This window comes from Medicago sativa, chromosome 7 (assembly GCF_051527215.1).
Source record: "Medicago sativa cultivar Bolivia chromosome 7, Bolivia_mono, whole genome shotgun sequence".
In the NCBI taxonomy this organism is placed as follows: Eukaryota; Viridiplantae; Streptophyta; class Magnoliopsida; order Fabales; family Fabaceae; genus Medicago; species Medicago sativa.
Window position 1 is genome coordinate 6,474,087 of NC_140755.1, and position 15,089 is coordinate 6,489,175.

At 31.8% G+C, this 15,089-nt stretch overlaps 1 protein-coding gene and 1 long non-coding RNA gene across 5 annotated transcripts; both read right to left on the reverse strand.

Annotated features, from left to right (window-relative positions):
• Window positions 1–1,910: 1,910 nt before the first annotated feature.
• LOC146903842 (uncharacterized) lies at window positions 1,911–8,495 on the reverse strand. 4 transcript variants are annotated; one of them, XR_015017876.1, is made up of 6 exons: window positions 7,225–8,495; window positions 5,091–7,027; window positions 4,915–4,972; window positions 4,723–4,797; window positions 3,037–3,397; window positions 1,911–2,856 (listed from the first exon to the last, which is right to left on the reverse strand). It is a non-coding gene; the product is annotated as an uncharacterized LOC146903842 (long non-coding RNA). The 4 variants fall into 4 exon arrangements; XR_015017874.1 differs by having other exon boundaries at window positions 5,091–7,456; window positions 7,662–8,491; XR_015017875.1 differs by having other exon boundaries at window positions 1,911–2,705; window positions 2,809–2,856; window positions 5,091–8,457.
• A 3,890-nt stretch (window positions 8,496–12,385) lies between these two features.
• Window positions 12,386–13,797, reverse strand: LOC146903843 (putative FBD-associated F-box protein At5g56820). Its single transcript, XM_085723937.1, has 3 exons — window positions 12,978–13,797; window positions 12,782–12,898; window positions 12,386–12,683 (listed from the first exon to the last, which is right to left on the reverse strand). The coding sequence occupies exons 1-3, from the start codon at window positions 13,644–13,646 to the stop codon at window positions 12,396–12,398; spliced, it is 1,074 nt and encodes a 357-aa protein (XP_085580063.1). The 5' UTR covers window positions 13,647–13,797; the 3' UTR covers window positions 12,386–12,395.
• Window positions 13,798–15,089: the final 1,292 nt, after the last annotated feature.

The window sequence follows — 15,089 nt, forward strand, 5'->3', positions numbered from 1 at the left end:
TGATGAAAAATGCATTTTTCCACAAAAAATGTAGGTAAAAACCTCATTTTGAATTATATAATATGAAAACAGAAGAGCCTTTTTGAGATATTGGATGGTGCATGAGAAGAAAGAAGTGTGGAAAATAAATTTCCTTATCTGTTAGGACACTTGTCGTAGGCTACTACTAAACCCATAGAAGATAAAAGGCCTCATTTTATTTAGCCATACTTAATAAATTATTTTTTTTTTTTTAAATAAGACAACTACTCACAATTTCGAAAAAATAATCATATTAAGTTACGAGTACTGATACCATTTTATTTCAATTTCTTTTAGGAAGTTACAATTCGATGCGTTGAGTAATTTGATTTTTTTATTGAGCAATCACATTGAATTTAGAATATAAAGGGCACTATTTTGTTTTTAATTCAAAATAATTGGTTAATAAACAAGATAGTGAGTCAATTTATCATTCTTCTTGCAATATTTTTGTTATTGACAAGTGTATTTTCTTACAGAAAAGTTTTAAATATTCTAAGATTCTTACACATAAAGTTTATTTAAAAGTGTATGATTAATGTATTTCAGACACTCAGAGTCTCTCATCTTATTTTTAAAATTCAACATAAGATTTAGAATCACTGTGAGAAAAAATCTTCAAAACCATTCACACCAAAAGTTGCATGGATGGATTAATTTCATATGTTGCAACACAGTTTTATAGCCAACAAGAGTTAAGTTCATACTTCAATTTAATTTCATATGTTGCACTTGTATATACTTTCGGTTGAGACGACTAATAAGTAATACGAACATTCCCTCAAAAAAAAGTAATACGAACATTTTTTTTTTGATGAAATAAGTAATACGAACATTTATTCAAAAAAAAAGTAATACGAACATGTTCATTTTAATTAATAATGTTTTTCATTAATACAAAATATTAAATATTTCAATTTAGTTTAGTAATACTAACTTTTTAATCTACCTTTAATGCTTTATTTATTTTATATTTTAAGAGTTGGTCTAGGTTGTGTTTGTTTTCTTACTTAAAATTTTGGAAAAACTTGTCATATGATTTTGTTGATGAAAATATTGGTACAAATTTAAAAGTGCATTTTTCATTTCCACCTGTTTTAAAAATCAACTCAAACGACTAACATAACGCGACACAAGTGATAAATACTTGAGTCTCTTAACAATTTGGTCTAGGGTTTGACCCATGATCGGTGCATATAGAAAAATATTTGTTTAAAGGGACCAACCCCTTAAATTGATCTTTGTTACCTCGGAGATGTTTACCCCAAAAAATCAACTCATCGACAATTTTCTATTTATGTGTAATGATAAAATCAAAATTTAAAAACTATTTTAAAAACTATTTTATAAACCAATATTTAAAATCTGTTTTTAAGAAAAAAAATTAAAACAAAATCCGCTTGATAATCGAAACTGCCTACAATTTTGTAGAGATAATTCAGGTAGGCTATTTACGAATTTGCCATTAAAAAAATGATTCCCGTGTTTTGTTAGAGTGAAAACCGGAATCAAAAAGAAGAAAACATCTAAAAGATGTTTCCGTTTTTCTGTTTTAAAAACTGAAAAAGTGGAACTGTTTTGAAAACTGAAAAGGCGGAACCGTTCCAAAAAGATTTATCAAACACGTTTTACTCTTTTTCAATTTTTAAAAACTTAAAAACTGTTTTTGAAAAGGATATCAAACAGGCCCTAAGTTTGCCGTACTTTTTAGATTTTTTTTTTGTGTGCCGAAAAATTCAAGTTTGAGTTTGTCGGAACACAAAGATGGATTGAAGTGCGAGATTTTTGTTTTCTAAAAATATAAGGGACAAATATAAATTTCACTAGGTTTATGAGAATGGAGTACAATTTGTGGGTTTAGGAAAGATGATATAAGTAGTAGATATCTTGGGATAATAGAATCGAAAGTAGAATAGCAAGTCAACTTATCAGAATTACTAGTTATACGATTTATACAGTTAATTCATTTTCTAAAGAACTTCTTTGTTACATGTAAGAACAAGTTGTTGAGCTTAACTCTTAATTGCATAGTGAGAAACATAAGCAAAATGAGTTGCATAACCACTTTAAATCCTTAAAGCAATTTGTCCACAATTCGTTTCAATTGTATGAAACTAAGGTATAGCTGATGTGTTAGTTCAGTGTTAAAAATTTAGCTTTGTAATCGTAAAATACAAAGTTAAATTCCTTGGAGACGATTGTAAAATGTTCATTAATGCCACTTTAATTTTTAAACAAATATTGACCCGTAATTCTTCATGCAACATCACCGCAAACACCTCCAATGCTTCTTTTGCACATCGATTGACCCCATAACCCATTTATCAAAGCATTCCAAGAACACGTATCTTTTACCGTCATTTCCTCAAAAACCAATTTCGCTTTTCCAATTTCCCCACGTTTTGCATACATATCAACCAGTGCATTAGAAACATGAACATAACCATCAAGTTGGTTCCTTTGAACAAACCCAGAATCCAACCACCCAAATCCAATGCACTCAAACCAGCAACAGCAGGAAGAACACTCACGACAGTCACTTCATTCATTTCCACATCGACACACCCCATCATTTCACAAAAAAACTTCAACGCATCATGCAGCTACCTCTAATCATCACATTCCAATTTAGAAACATTCATCTCCGGCATAAAATTGAACAAAAACCTAGCCTCATCAACCATCTGCAAATAACCATGAACCATACTAGTCCAAGAAATAACATTCTTATCCCTCATCTTATCAAACAAATCCCTAGCCAAATCCATATACCGTATCTTAACTTACCCATCAACCATCACATTAAAGCTGCAACATCCCACCAATCTCTTCTTTCTAAAGAAGAAGAAAAAATCTCGTTTCAGGACTTTTATTTAATTATTTCCATTAAAATCTTATGTGCATCACTGATACAGAAAACTTAGGGAGCACAGAACTGAGAACCCTAAATGATATGTTAAAAACCCAGAGTACGGAACTGTTAGATGATAAGAAAAATGCATCATAAAGCCTTACTTGGAACAAATCAACTACTATTGCGTCATTGTGAGCAAGGTGATTTTGCCAATACTCTTCTGCCACTTCTCCATCTGGACGACCATCTGCATCCTTAACTCCATCATATTGCTTGCGTTTTACACGATTAAAGTCTTCATGCAGTCCATCCAACAAAAAAGCAAGCAGTTCCCGCAAGCCAAAAAATTCAAGCCCAAAGATCGAACTGCTCTATAGCTACTGCCTTGACAATAGTTGTCTGCTGTTACTTAGGGGATAACATTGTCAGTGCTTCCATCTGAGACCTATCAGAAATCATCCCATTGCTCTGACTATCCCTCATTGAATATGAAAGTCCACGAACTTGTAACTCTAGATAAACCTGCATCGACGCGGAGATGTAGCAGCCAAAAAGTTGTTAAAAAACCATACAACTGATTTCAAGCATTAAATCTTCAGAACTAACAACAGATGTTAAAAACATTTCAATATTCCACCATCACTTGTCAAGCATCTGGTTCCATGTCGAGCACCATAAACTTGAAACAAAGTTATATAAAAAGAAAACAAAGAATAAGTTGAAACAGCAACTACCTATTTTCCAGGTTGACCAAGAGAATGAATTTGGTACCCTAGCTTTGCCATTTATTAAAAGCTGGGTTGTCAGCCCAGTGAAATCCCAAATATACATAAAAAAAGGAACATGGACAATTTATAATCAACTATTATAAAAAAAAAAAAGCGAAACAAAGCTCATGCGCTATCTGACAAATGTTTCGACACCGAAAGTATCATTGTGACTCCTATTACAAGTGACTAGATCCCCTACCCGTGCTGACGCACGGGCATTTATAGTGTTGATAAAAATATAGTAAAATATAACACATAAGATATGTACATGTTGATAAATAGTTCCAAGCCAGTCTCATATAGTAACACAAACATTCCTTCAAATTCACAAACATTCCTTGAAATTCAATATTCAACATCACACAAAATTATGACAACTGCAAGTCCAAAAACAATACAAATGACATTATATAATTCAAGTTTCACACATTTAAAAAAAATTCTCTATACAACACATTTGAAGCCGTATTAATGCAGTTGACATATTCATCAGTCAACAGAATTTTCAAACCAATTCTTGATGTAACTTTCATGGGTGGATCATACAGATGTCCATTAAGATAGCATTAATATATTGAGGTATGAGAATAGCATTAAGATAACAGCAGAAACTTTAAGTTAATAATCCTCAAGGAATGACTTTATAAAATAGAGATGAGTTCCTTGGAGATCAACAATGATTGTGCCTTGGAAGTAGTTTGAATTGAAGCAGTCTACAACTTTCACATGACAGAAATCAATAGTCTTACTATGAATCAAGTTCCCAAATCCTTATCATGTGAAGGGTGCTGATAAAAATATACACTCATCTAAAACATAATATTGAAAGTGGTTCATAAGAGAAAGAGTTTTAAGAAATAAACAAATATAATATGATCATATTTTTTTGAACAGGATATAATATGATCATATTACCGGATGCTCATGCTTTTTGTGTCATATTGCGTAAACTTTATCAAGAGATTTATGGTAATTCTTGGAATATATTTCAGCCAAAATTAAATGAAATCAGCATGAAAGAGACAATTTTAAGATGGAGAGAATACATAACTTTAAAACTAATTAAACAATTCTTACCTAACATACTCATGTCCCCACGAACCAATATCGCCCTCTGAATCTTGAATCTAGTAACCTATATTTGAGACTTTCCTAGCAGAGTCATTGGCAGAGTGAAGAGTCAATCAATATAATGAAGGCAGGCCAGTTCTCCCTCAGCAGCATTGTAAGCAATACTGATGATATGTCAGCCAAATACTTTTGAAATACCTTTTATAGGACCTTTTATAGGATCTTGTACTGCAACTTCAGCCATTTGACCGTTTATCTTCACAAACCAAAACAAAGAATGAAATTAAATCAATCCATTTTAGTTTTACCTTGTATGGACTTACTATTGAGTAAAACAATTACACAATTAATTGAATAATAACTGCAAATTTTACCTTGTATAGACTTATTTCCCTTCTTTATGCTCCATGAAATCCATTTAAATTACGGAGTTATAGAGAACCAAAGCCATATTTTCAACATATCAATAATTCAACCTTCAAATGTCATATAACTTAAACCAAAGGAAATCTATAATGTATGCGTTTACAAAAAAAAAAAAAAGTATAGAGAAAATTCATCACTTTATTTGGCAGAAGAGAGAAGAAAATAAAATTTAAAGTAAACTCCTTATAAACAATTTTAGGAACCACCATAAAAATCATTAAGTGATGCATATATATGTCCATAATCTCAGTGCATCACCCTCATAATTTAGTATGACCAAACCAGCCCTTGATGATATAATTGCACCATCCTATTTCTTACAATAGAAACATCCTTTGACAACACCAATTTCAGAAAATGTCAAACTAACTACGACCAGAATTTAATAAATCAATATCAAATTCCACTATAAAACAAAACATTACCCAAATTTATAAAACTCAGTAGTAGCTACAAAATTAACATTTTGAGAAGTTGTAAGGGAATATTAAGTATACAAACCAATCAAAGCAACAAACGAACATGCTTTTCCGATTGACACAAATAATATCTTATGAGATTGAGAACCTGAACATTTATGTGGATCTCTTCCTAGAGAAAAGCTAAGAGATACCAATTGAAAAACAGAGTTTTCAAGCTTAACCTAACACCCCAATGAGAACGCCCTATAGTCAAAGCAAGGAAGAAAAACACAGTGAAGAATCAAGCTCTTTCATCAATATCCTAAACGAAATCGAAAAAACAAAACAAATTTCATTCAAATCAGGAACACAAATTTACGAAGCAGAAAAGGAAGAAAAAAATCCCTAACAGAATATGAATTTAAAAGATAACTGGAAGGCAGCCGCAGCTTTTAAGACGATCTTCGAGTTCAAGTATATCAGTTTAAATCTTATACAATTCTTTGCAGTGGCCTAAATGCTATTCAAAATACACAGTGACAAACAGAAACTGCTGGCCACCACATATATTAGTGTTAATTTCCATTGACAATTACAGTTTTTCAAAATTCTTTAGCAAAAAAAAATTAAAAATTCCAAATCCTCATTCCAACACTTCAAATTCCCAATAAAAAATAATTCACCCATATCATCGATGAAATTTTGATAACATACTTGTCACCTATAAGGAAAACTTTATGATCAACTTGTGTTTCCTCTTTAAGAGAACCTCTTATCACTCTCAATCACTTGCTTCTGACCTCTATTTGTGTTTAAAAGTCATAATGCCTTCTTTTCATCTTGTTGAAAAGAACAACATAGATTCTTCTTTTTCAGCTGTGAAAACATATTAATTAACATAGAAACATCAACAGAGCAGCCATATCAGCCATTGCAGTGAGTATGCAACAACACATACAAATGGAAGAGTAACTACTAATAAAAGATTCTTAGGGCCAACCCTGAAAGTAGTAAAAGAGAAGCTATCCATAAATAATATAATCAAATATATAGTATAATAAAATTCAAATGATAGAGATTGAATGTATTGATTCTACTAACTAAACCCAACCAATTCATCTAAAAATGCAATTGACAATCAAACTTCCTTCATTGAAAAGAAAAAAAGAAAACCTCAAATAAAGTCACAAACTTAGAGACAAACACGCACGCCCTATGGATAAAGCAGTGTACAACATGGTTACAAAAAAGCCTAAACACCAGGAAAACATGTCAGTTTAGAGCATAATTAATATCACCTTATGGGAACCCAGTCCACAGTATACTTTTAATTACCAATTTTAGAAGAAAACCAAAATAAATATCACCTTATAAAATCTCATTGATAAAGGAGATTAAGATTTGACCAGAAACCACAACCACGACGTCTACATAAACAGGTTTAATTTGGCGAGGATGTTGTCGCTGGAGAAATTGGATTCATTCTGCTTAACAAAGTCGTATCAGTAGCACTTCTGATCTATTTCCTCTTGTTTTGTTGTTTGGAGTTTCAGCCAGATCAACATCAAATGATTAAAAGTTGAAACGATGGCGACTAAATACAATCATAAAAGAGGAGAATGATGAAATATTAAGGGTTGACATAAACAGAAAACAAAAGAATAAGAGTATGAAATTTCACCGATCAACATGTGATAGGAAAGCATGGCCTGAATGTTATGGTGGTGAGCCATCACTGGAAACGATGCATACACTACATACTTGAAAGCTTGAATATATAGAAGGCAGAAATCTTTGATATGAAACCACAAAACCTTGGAAAACCGGAAGGCAATCAATAATTTTTGGGAAATCAATAGTCGAGGGAGAGTGGAATACAATAACCGCCATTTAATTCTTGTTTTGAAACTAATCTGAAAGGCATAGACAGTAGAAGTTGTATCATTGCCTTGTGAATTGTGACAGCAATAATGACGTGAACCAAAAAAAAAAGCACGGAGAAGCGTTTCCACAAAAATAGGGAAAAGCAGGGCGCCAAATTTAGTGGAATTAGGGTTGGAACAAAATGTTAACAATGTTATTCATATTAGAAATAAGTATGATGATTTGCCCACAAACCACATATTGAGGCACGTCTGACACTGGAAGGAAGATGAGAGAAAGATAGTTAGGAAATTATAACTTTTGTGTTTTAGAGCGCCTTATAAATGTCTCTATTGCAATTCATGTATGAAATAGCTAGGAAATTGCCACTTTGAATAAAATTAGTAGTAAAGATCAAGCATAATGTGTTAATAGAGAGAATACTTTTCTTAAAATAAATTGATTAATTTATTCGACTCATCAAACAATCAAAATACAAGAATAACGTCTTTAGTGAACCCTCTTAGGTCAACCACTACTACATGTTTCTTCGTATATAATAATTCGATTTGAAACACAATGCAGTGGAAGCCTTTGAGGGTCACAAAACACAATTTTCTTTGTCCACTTCAAAACATGGAAACTTGTATAGCACTTTTCATATTTGTTAGCACACAAAGCTGATGAAAAATGTTTGTAAAGAGCTTGTATATATATAGTAATAAGGGATTTGACCTTTCAGCTCATCCATAGAACAACCAAAAAAGAATAAATATTTCTTTTACTATATAGTATACTTGTCTCTTCCTAATTCTATTGATACCATTGTGCTTAATACCATTGTGAAAAGTGTTTCTAATTTTTTAGATGCGATTCTCTAGTAATTAATATTCGAACTACCAATAGTGTGTATAGTATTGTTTTGGATTAGATGTTATGTGTTTTTTCTTTTCATTCTTGGAATTAAGCTTGTTATCGTTGACATATTTGGGATATAGGGAATACGGAAAAGATAGAGTCTTGGTATGGAATATGAAAAAGTGTTTACTACATAACTGTTTACTAAATTGTCGATCAATTTGTAATATTTTTTTTAGGTGAATATGGTTTGTTGGGTTTCCATTGATTTTAAGAGCCCTTGTAAATATCTATATAATTTTGTTGTGTTTTTGTGAAATGACAGAAAAAATGACATGACATGACAATTAAGGGAAAAATTATTTGTCTGCAAGACTTTAAAGCAATGTTAAAAACCAGATGAGAGATCAAATCGGTGAGACCATGAAGTCTTAATTTAATTAGGTCAACCACAGTTGAAGGGGATACAAAGAAATAAATTAAAAAAAGTAAGATATTAACAAATGCACGAGAAGATATATTGGTCGTTTCCCGGTTTAACTAGTTGAATTGATCTATCGATCCGGTTTTTAAAACATTGTTTTAAAGGATGCAATGTGAAAAGGAAATGTAAAAAATGTTATGCCATTATAGATATATTATTGGAAGATTGAATCATCAATTTGATGTAAAAGGACAATGAAAGAAAGAAATGAATCCTCTCATGTTTAAATCCAACATGAAAGAGTTATGTTGATGGTCTCAGTATTAAAACTTTTTTTTTTAAATAGCTCTCACCATTAAAACTATTCTGTAGATTTTTTTTTTTTTAAAGTTTTAGAACCGAATGATTTTTTTTTTTTTTTTGGGAAAAAATCCAATGAATTTAAATGTTGAAATCATATGCATAACCCCCTATTGAAATTTAAAACTAAGATGATCCAAATGCAAGAAAGAATGTAATAGAATATAAGCTCTTAATCATAGCTACACATTATTCTCATCCAGATCCCCTACTAGCCTTCTACAAAACCAATCAAATCAAAATAATTTTTAACTAAAGTCAAATACATATCTCCTAGCTGCAGAGAATAATAATTCATGCAAAAGATGCCATATTTCCTATTGTTGAGATATTGCTCTAAACTAAGGTTCTTGAGACATAATAGTTAAATATTCTTGATAAAAAAAAGTAGTCATATCTTAAATTTGGTGAATCAAATTAACCATAAAGTAAGGGTATTTTGTTTGGCAAATTGAAGTTCATGTTATATACAGCATATATTCAACAAGTTTGTAAGAACTATATACATTTGATATTCTTAATAGAGAAAAATGCTTTTGGTGACCCTCAAAAACTTCCAATGTCCACGTTATAAAAAACATTAAGGCGAACACAACAGTGTCTATGTAGTTTGGTTCTTATCTAATAATTAATCAATCAATGTCATGTCATATTTTTGCATTAATTTATTTTTAAATAAATTTAAATGTTAACCAAATTTTGCTTAGATGGTATTGGGATCCAACCAAACTCGAAGGTACCTAAGAATTTAAGTATATATAGGTGTTTATCAAGACATGTAATAAGCTAACTTAAAAGACTAACTTTGATGTTCAAAGCTTGAAAAACAAAAAATTAAGAGTTGCCAGAACCCAACAACAGGAATAGTAAGAACCCAAAAATAAAAATAAGTAACAAAAAAAAGTTAATACTTATAAAACAAAGTCTAAACCAACAAAAAAAGGAGACTATAGCACTGAACATAATTTTAGCACACTACAAGGTTATGCAAGCGCCATAAAAAGATTCAACTTCCTTTGAATTTCTGGGTATGCTGCTCAGTTCTTGGTTTTCTTCGGCGCTCTACACAAAAGAGAAAGTTAGACGACAATACCATTAACACAACAAAAGCTGTAATGGAAATAGCAATTTAAAACCTGTGATTTTCAGTGCAGTATTTCATCTCATTTGTTTAGAAATTAGAATACTTTGTTCTCTACAAAAACTGAAATCTGTTCATATAGTTCTTCACACAAACTTTTTGATAGTTTGCATATCCCAAAAAAATGTATTATTTAGGGAAAATGGGGAACAACAAAGCATGACAAAGACTCCACATTTATCATATGCAAAAACTCCGTATCTCTGACTCAATTGTTAGCAGGCATAATTTTAACTTATTCATGGTCGCTTAGTACATGTTTGGGATGGTGTTGTATTTGACGAAATCAAGGTGACACTGAAATTCTACCCAACTCACCGCTGATCTAAACATACACTTTGGTGTCTTCAACATGGTCTTTATTTGTCTCTTAAATAATAATAATAATGATGTAAGGGTCTTTCACTCACATTGCAAAAGTGACCAAGAAACCAAAAGTTTATCTGCCTATGGCCCTATGCCTACTACATTACCCTATTAAAATTAAATGATTGTTCCTTATGCAGCAATTAACCTATGTCAATAAACCAAATCCTCAAAAACTGTTGAAATATGATGCACATTTCTAGATATTTCTAGAATACATTAGAGAAAACTAGAATAAGCTTAAAGTTATTATATGTTTCTAGATTGTTCCATTAATGTCTAGGTTAAGTTGTAGCCTAGAAACATCCATAATATTCTAATGTAGAAAAGGCAAACAAAGGCCTAGATTATTCTAGTTCTAGAAACATCTATAAGCACCTATAAATAGACTTATATGGGTGCAATTGTATTCAAGCCTTTAAGCCTTTGAGATGCAATGTCAATAATATTGAAGGCTTCACCATATCACTAATGTGTCTCCTCCTACAATATGCTCATCACTAATGTGTGTCCCTACCACTAGTTCCCTCACGCTCTATATTTTCCAACAGTGGTATCAGAGCTGCGTTCGGTCATTAACAGGGCGTAGCAAAATATGATCTCGTGTCACCAACTATATGTTCTTCTATAACATAAATTCTACAAAAGTAAAAATTCTCAGTCTATGACTCAAACACAAAAGGAGTACATGTAGCCACAAGGCTCTACTCTGTTTGAGTTAAAACAAGAAAACTAAGAAGGCTATAGAGGAGTTCAGGTAGCCTAACAGCCCGATCCTCTAAAGTTCAAGTCCGACTAATGTCGAAGACCTATGGCTAATAAGACACTCAAGTTCGAATAGAGCACAAGTCCAGGCAATAAATATAAATGGAGACCTGTGACCTCTGATGCTTAACTTGAGTACAAGCATAGGTAACTACTAGAGCAAGAATGAGTCCCTGTCAAGAATCTACTACATGAGTGACAAGGAGACTCACAAGCAACTATGAACAAGAAATTCTCCCTGTCAGAAATCTTCAACAATGTCGACAAGGAGATTCACATGCAACTAAGGAGGAAGAATGGTCCATGCAGAAGTCTTCAACAAGACTAGCAAGGAGACCAATAACAAATATTATGGCAAGAGGTGGCACAAATTTTCTATCATGTCAAATTGATCAACTATGAAGAGTATCAATGCAGGAGGAGATGATAGCACAAATCTATGTTTGAGCAACTACGTACTACATTTGAAGTTTTCGAAATATGCATCAAGGAGGAGTGTTGAAATATGATGCACATTGCTAGATATTTCTAGAATACATTAGAGAAAACTAGAATAAGCTTAAAGTTATTATATGTTTCTAGATTGTTCCATTAATGTCTAGGTTAAGTTGGAGCCTAGAAACATCCATAATATTCTAATGTAGAAAAGGCAAACAAAGGCCTAGATTATTCTAGTTCTAGAAACATCTATAAGCACCTATAAATAGACTTATATGGGTGCAATTGTATTCAAGCCTTTAAGCCTTTGAGATGCAATGTCAATAATATTGAAGGCTTCACCATATCACTAATGTGTCTCCTCCTACAATATGCTCATCACTAATGTGTGTCCCTACCACTAGTTCCCTCACGCTCTATATTTTCCAACAAAAACATCAAGCAAGTAAAAACTAAATCAATTAAGGATATTTTTTTTCTTAATTTGTGCATTGAGACAAAGTATACAATGACTTTTATAGCAACACATAGTTCATCAAACCACCAAATCCAACAATGTCATGGTAGCAGACTAGCAGCTAATGAAACAAAAGAGAGAATAGAGAAAGTAATCGTACATACATAATCATATATGTTATCAATAAATTGAAAGTTGACATGTTGCAGAAGCCCTTGAACATGAGATTAGTTGTTTTTCTATCTCAGATCGGTTCCTGAAGCACCTAATTGACATAGTTTCTAAAACTGTTGAATTGTTCAGAATATATGTTGCTAACATAGTGTGCTCATGTTGAAGACCTGCAAATCCAAAGTCCCTCATAGAGCATGTTGTAAGGTTTAGTGAAAGGCATACTGGAACAAAATTTGGACGGGTCCAGTTTTGAAGATATACGAACTCATGATCCCTAATGCTGCCTTGTATCTTCTGTTAAAATAATACAGATAAAATAAAACGATACATACTTGTATTTTAAGAAAATAAAAAAATCAAATACGATATATTGTTAAAATTAAGAAACAAACCTGATAAAAGTCAAGATTTTGAAGCTTAGGGCAAAGGTGGAGCACATGTTGAACTATACCCCAATTGTAGTTGAGCACCAAATGAGTCAAATTATGGAATGTAGGAGAGTCAAAAGTCTGCATTTATTAAAAAAAAAAAAAGTATTAACAAATAAACAATACAAATGAATGGCATGCATCATATCATGATATATACCATGTATAGTTTTATGCGTAGAAACTCCACATTTGAAAGTGCTTTCATCGGAACATGGCATTTACATTCAATAATATCTGCTCTAATCAACTTTGTTAAGGTTTCACAACATCTGTTGGAATCAAGAAAAATGAGATGGGATATATGATATAGTTGAAGATCTTCAATAACTGGACAATACTCTAGAAGACACTTAAGATCTCCATATCGATCAAACTTAATGTCTTTCAAATGTAGGGTTTTGAGTGAGGGTAATCTTATGGGATAATAACAAAATGCCGCACCCATATAAAGATAACTGAGCTTAAGAACAACAAGGGTTGGACAAGTAAGAATAGTATTAGACAATTTTGGGGTTATTCTTTCCCAATTATGCCATATGTGTTTAACGTCCAGGATGAAACTGTGGACGGAATTATTACCAGCAGATTTTCGCAAGCACAAGATGGAGTCAACGAATTTGTCGAATAAGTGTGAATCGGAGTGTTTGGTTTCGGTAAAGTCAATATCTGGAACAAAACACCATAGATGCTTCCATCTCTTTGAAAGAAGGGAAGTGAGAAAGGCTTGTTTGGTGGGAAGAAAAGAGAGAATTTGAATTAGGATATCGTCTGGTAAACCGCTTATCCTATCTACCTCCACTGTTGATGTTTTTGGCTGCTTAGACATTCTGTTACGGCAGTGCGGTGTTTTTCACTGTGGCAATGAGTGACGTAACAGAATAGGGTTAGGGTTGGAAACTACTAGGGTTTAGAAGAAGGATACTATTGTTATAACCTCAAACCATAGATTAAATAGGCAATGTTTAGGGTATTCAGGAATTGGGTTAAATTGGGATGGGCCAAATTTTAACGAATTCAATATTGAAATTAATTTACTGTCTATTTTTGACAATAATTATTGACTCGGTTGTCAAGGAGTTAACTCACCTTTAACGTTGTATTTTCAACTCTATCTATAAAACATTTGTAAATACTTTTAAATTCTAAATAAAAAGTTATTTGATTAACACATTTATGATTTTTTTTTACTACACATTTATGATACTTAATTGGAATAAAATATATCATTCAACAATTTAAATTAAAGAGTATTGCATCCGTTTGTTATAGCTTTTTAAAAAATCACTTTAAAAAAAATCACTTTAAAGAGTATCGCATCCGTTTGTTATAGCTTTTTAAAAAAATCAGAATCTAAAAATAATCTAAAAACAACTTCAAATGAGAAGCTGTTAAGAGCAGCTTCTGAAAAAATAGATTTTTTTTAGAGGAGAGAAAAAATATAGTTCAAAAGATTGAACAAATTTATAACAAAAGATCCCTTTTATTTAGTTGTATCCAAACAAACTAAATTATTTGTTTAAAAAAATGATTTTTTATTACGCTAAACAAACATAAAATAGATTCTGATTTTTCATAAAATCTCAAAATATATTATTATGTCAAAATCACTTTTATTTTAATCTGTAACAAACGGGCCCTTAGTTTGAATGAATTAGTTCGTACTAGACCCGAACTTGATTAATTTTGATTAAAATGCAAGTTAAATTGGTTCGTGTGACCGGGTTTGTAGGTTTAAATATGCCCACCGACCACCCCCACCAAGGTTAAGGTCAGGATTTCTCCAAGACTTTATTTATCTTATAAGGTTATACTACTTTTAAATATGTATGAGAGTAATATATTTATCCAGATATAAATATAAAAAAAAAGTTCCAACATTTTATGTAGTTTAAACATAAGGATTTACACCAATCTTTGAAAAATTTAAATACTAGTGTTGAGGCTCGACATTATCTGGGTTAGACGTATAGTAAACAAGTGGATGCACATGCAGAAAAGAACATAAAAGTTGAGAAAAAAGCATGAGAATAATAACTCTAACGTTGATATTAGAAATCGTGGTGTTTTGAAAAATGCACGAGGAATTTCATTTGGAGTGGGACTATTGATAAGAGAGAACTTGTTACAGTTTCATGGAAGAAAGTGTGCAGACCTTATTCGCAAGATGGTCTCAATTTAAAGTCTTTGCTGAATCTGAACAATGCAGCTAATCTCAAACTTTGCTTGAATATCTTTAAATCAAAGCAACCTTGGGCCATGTTGCTAAAGA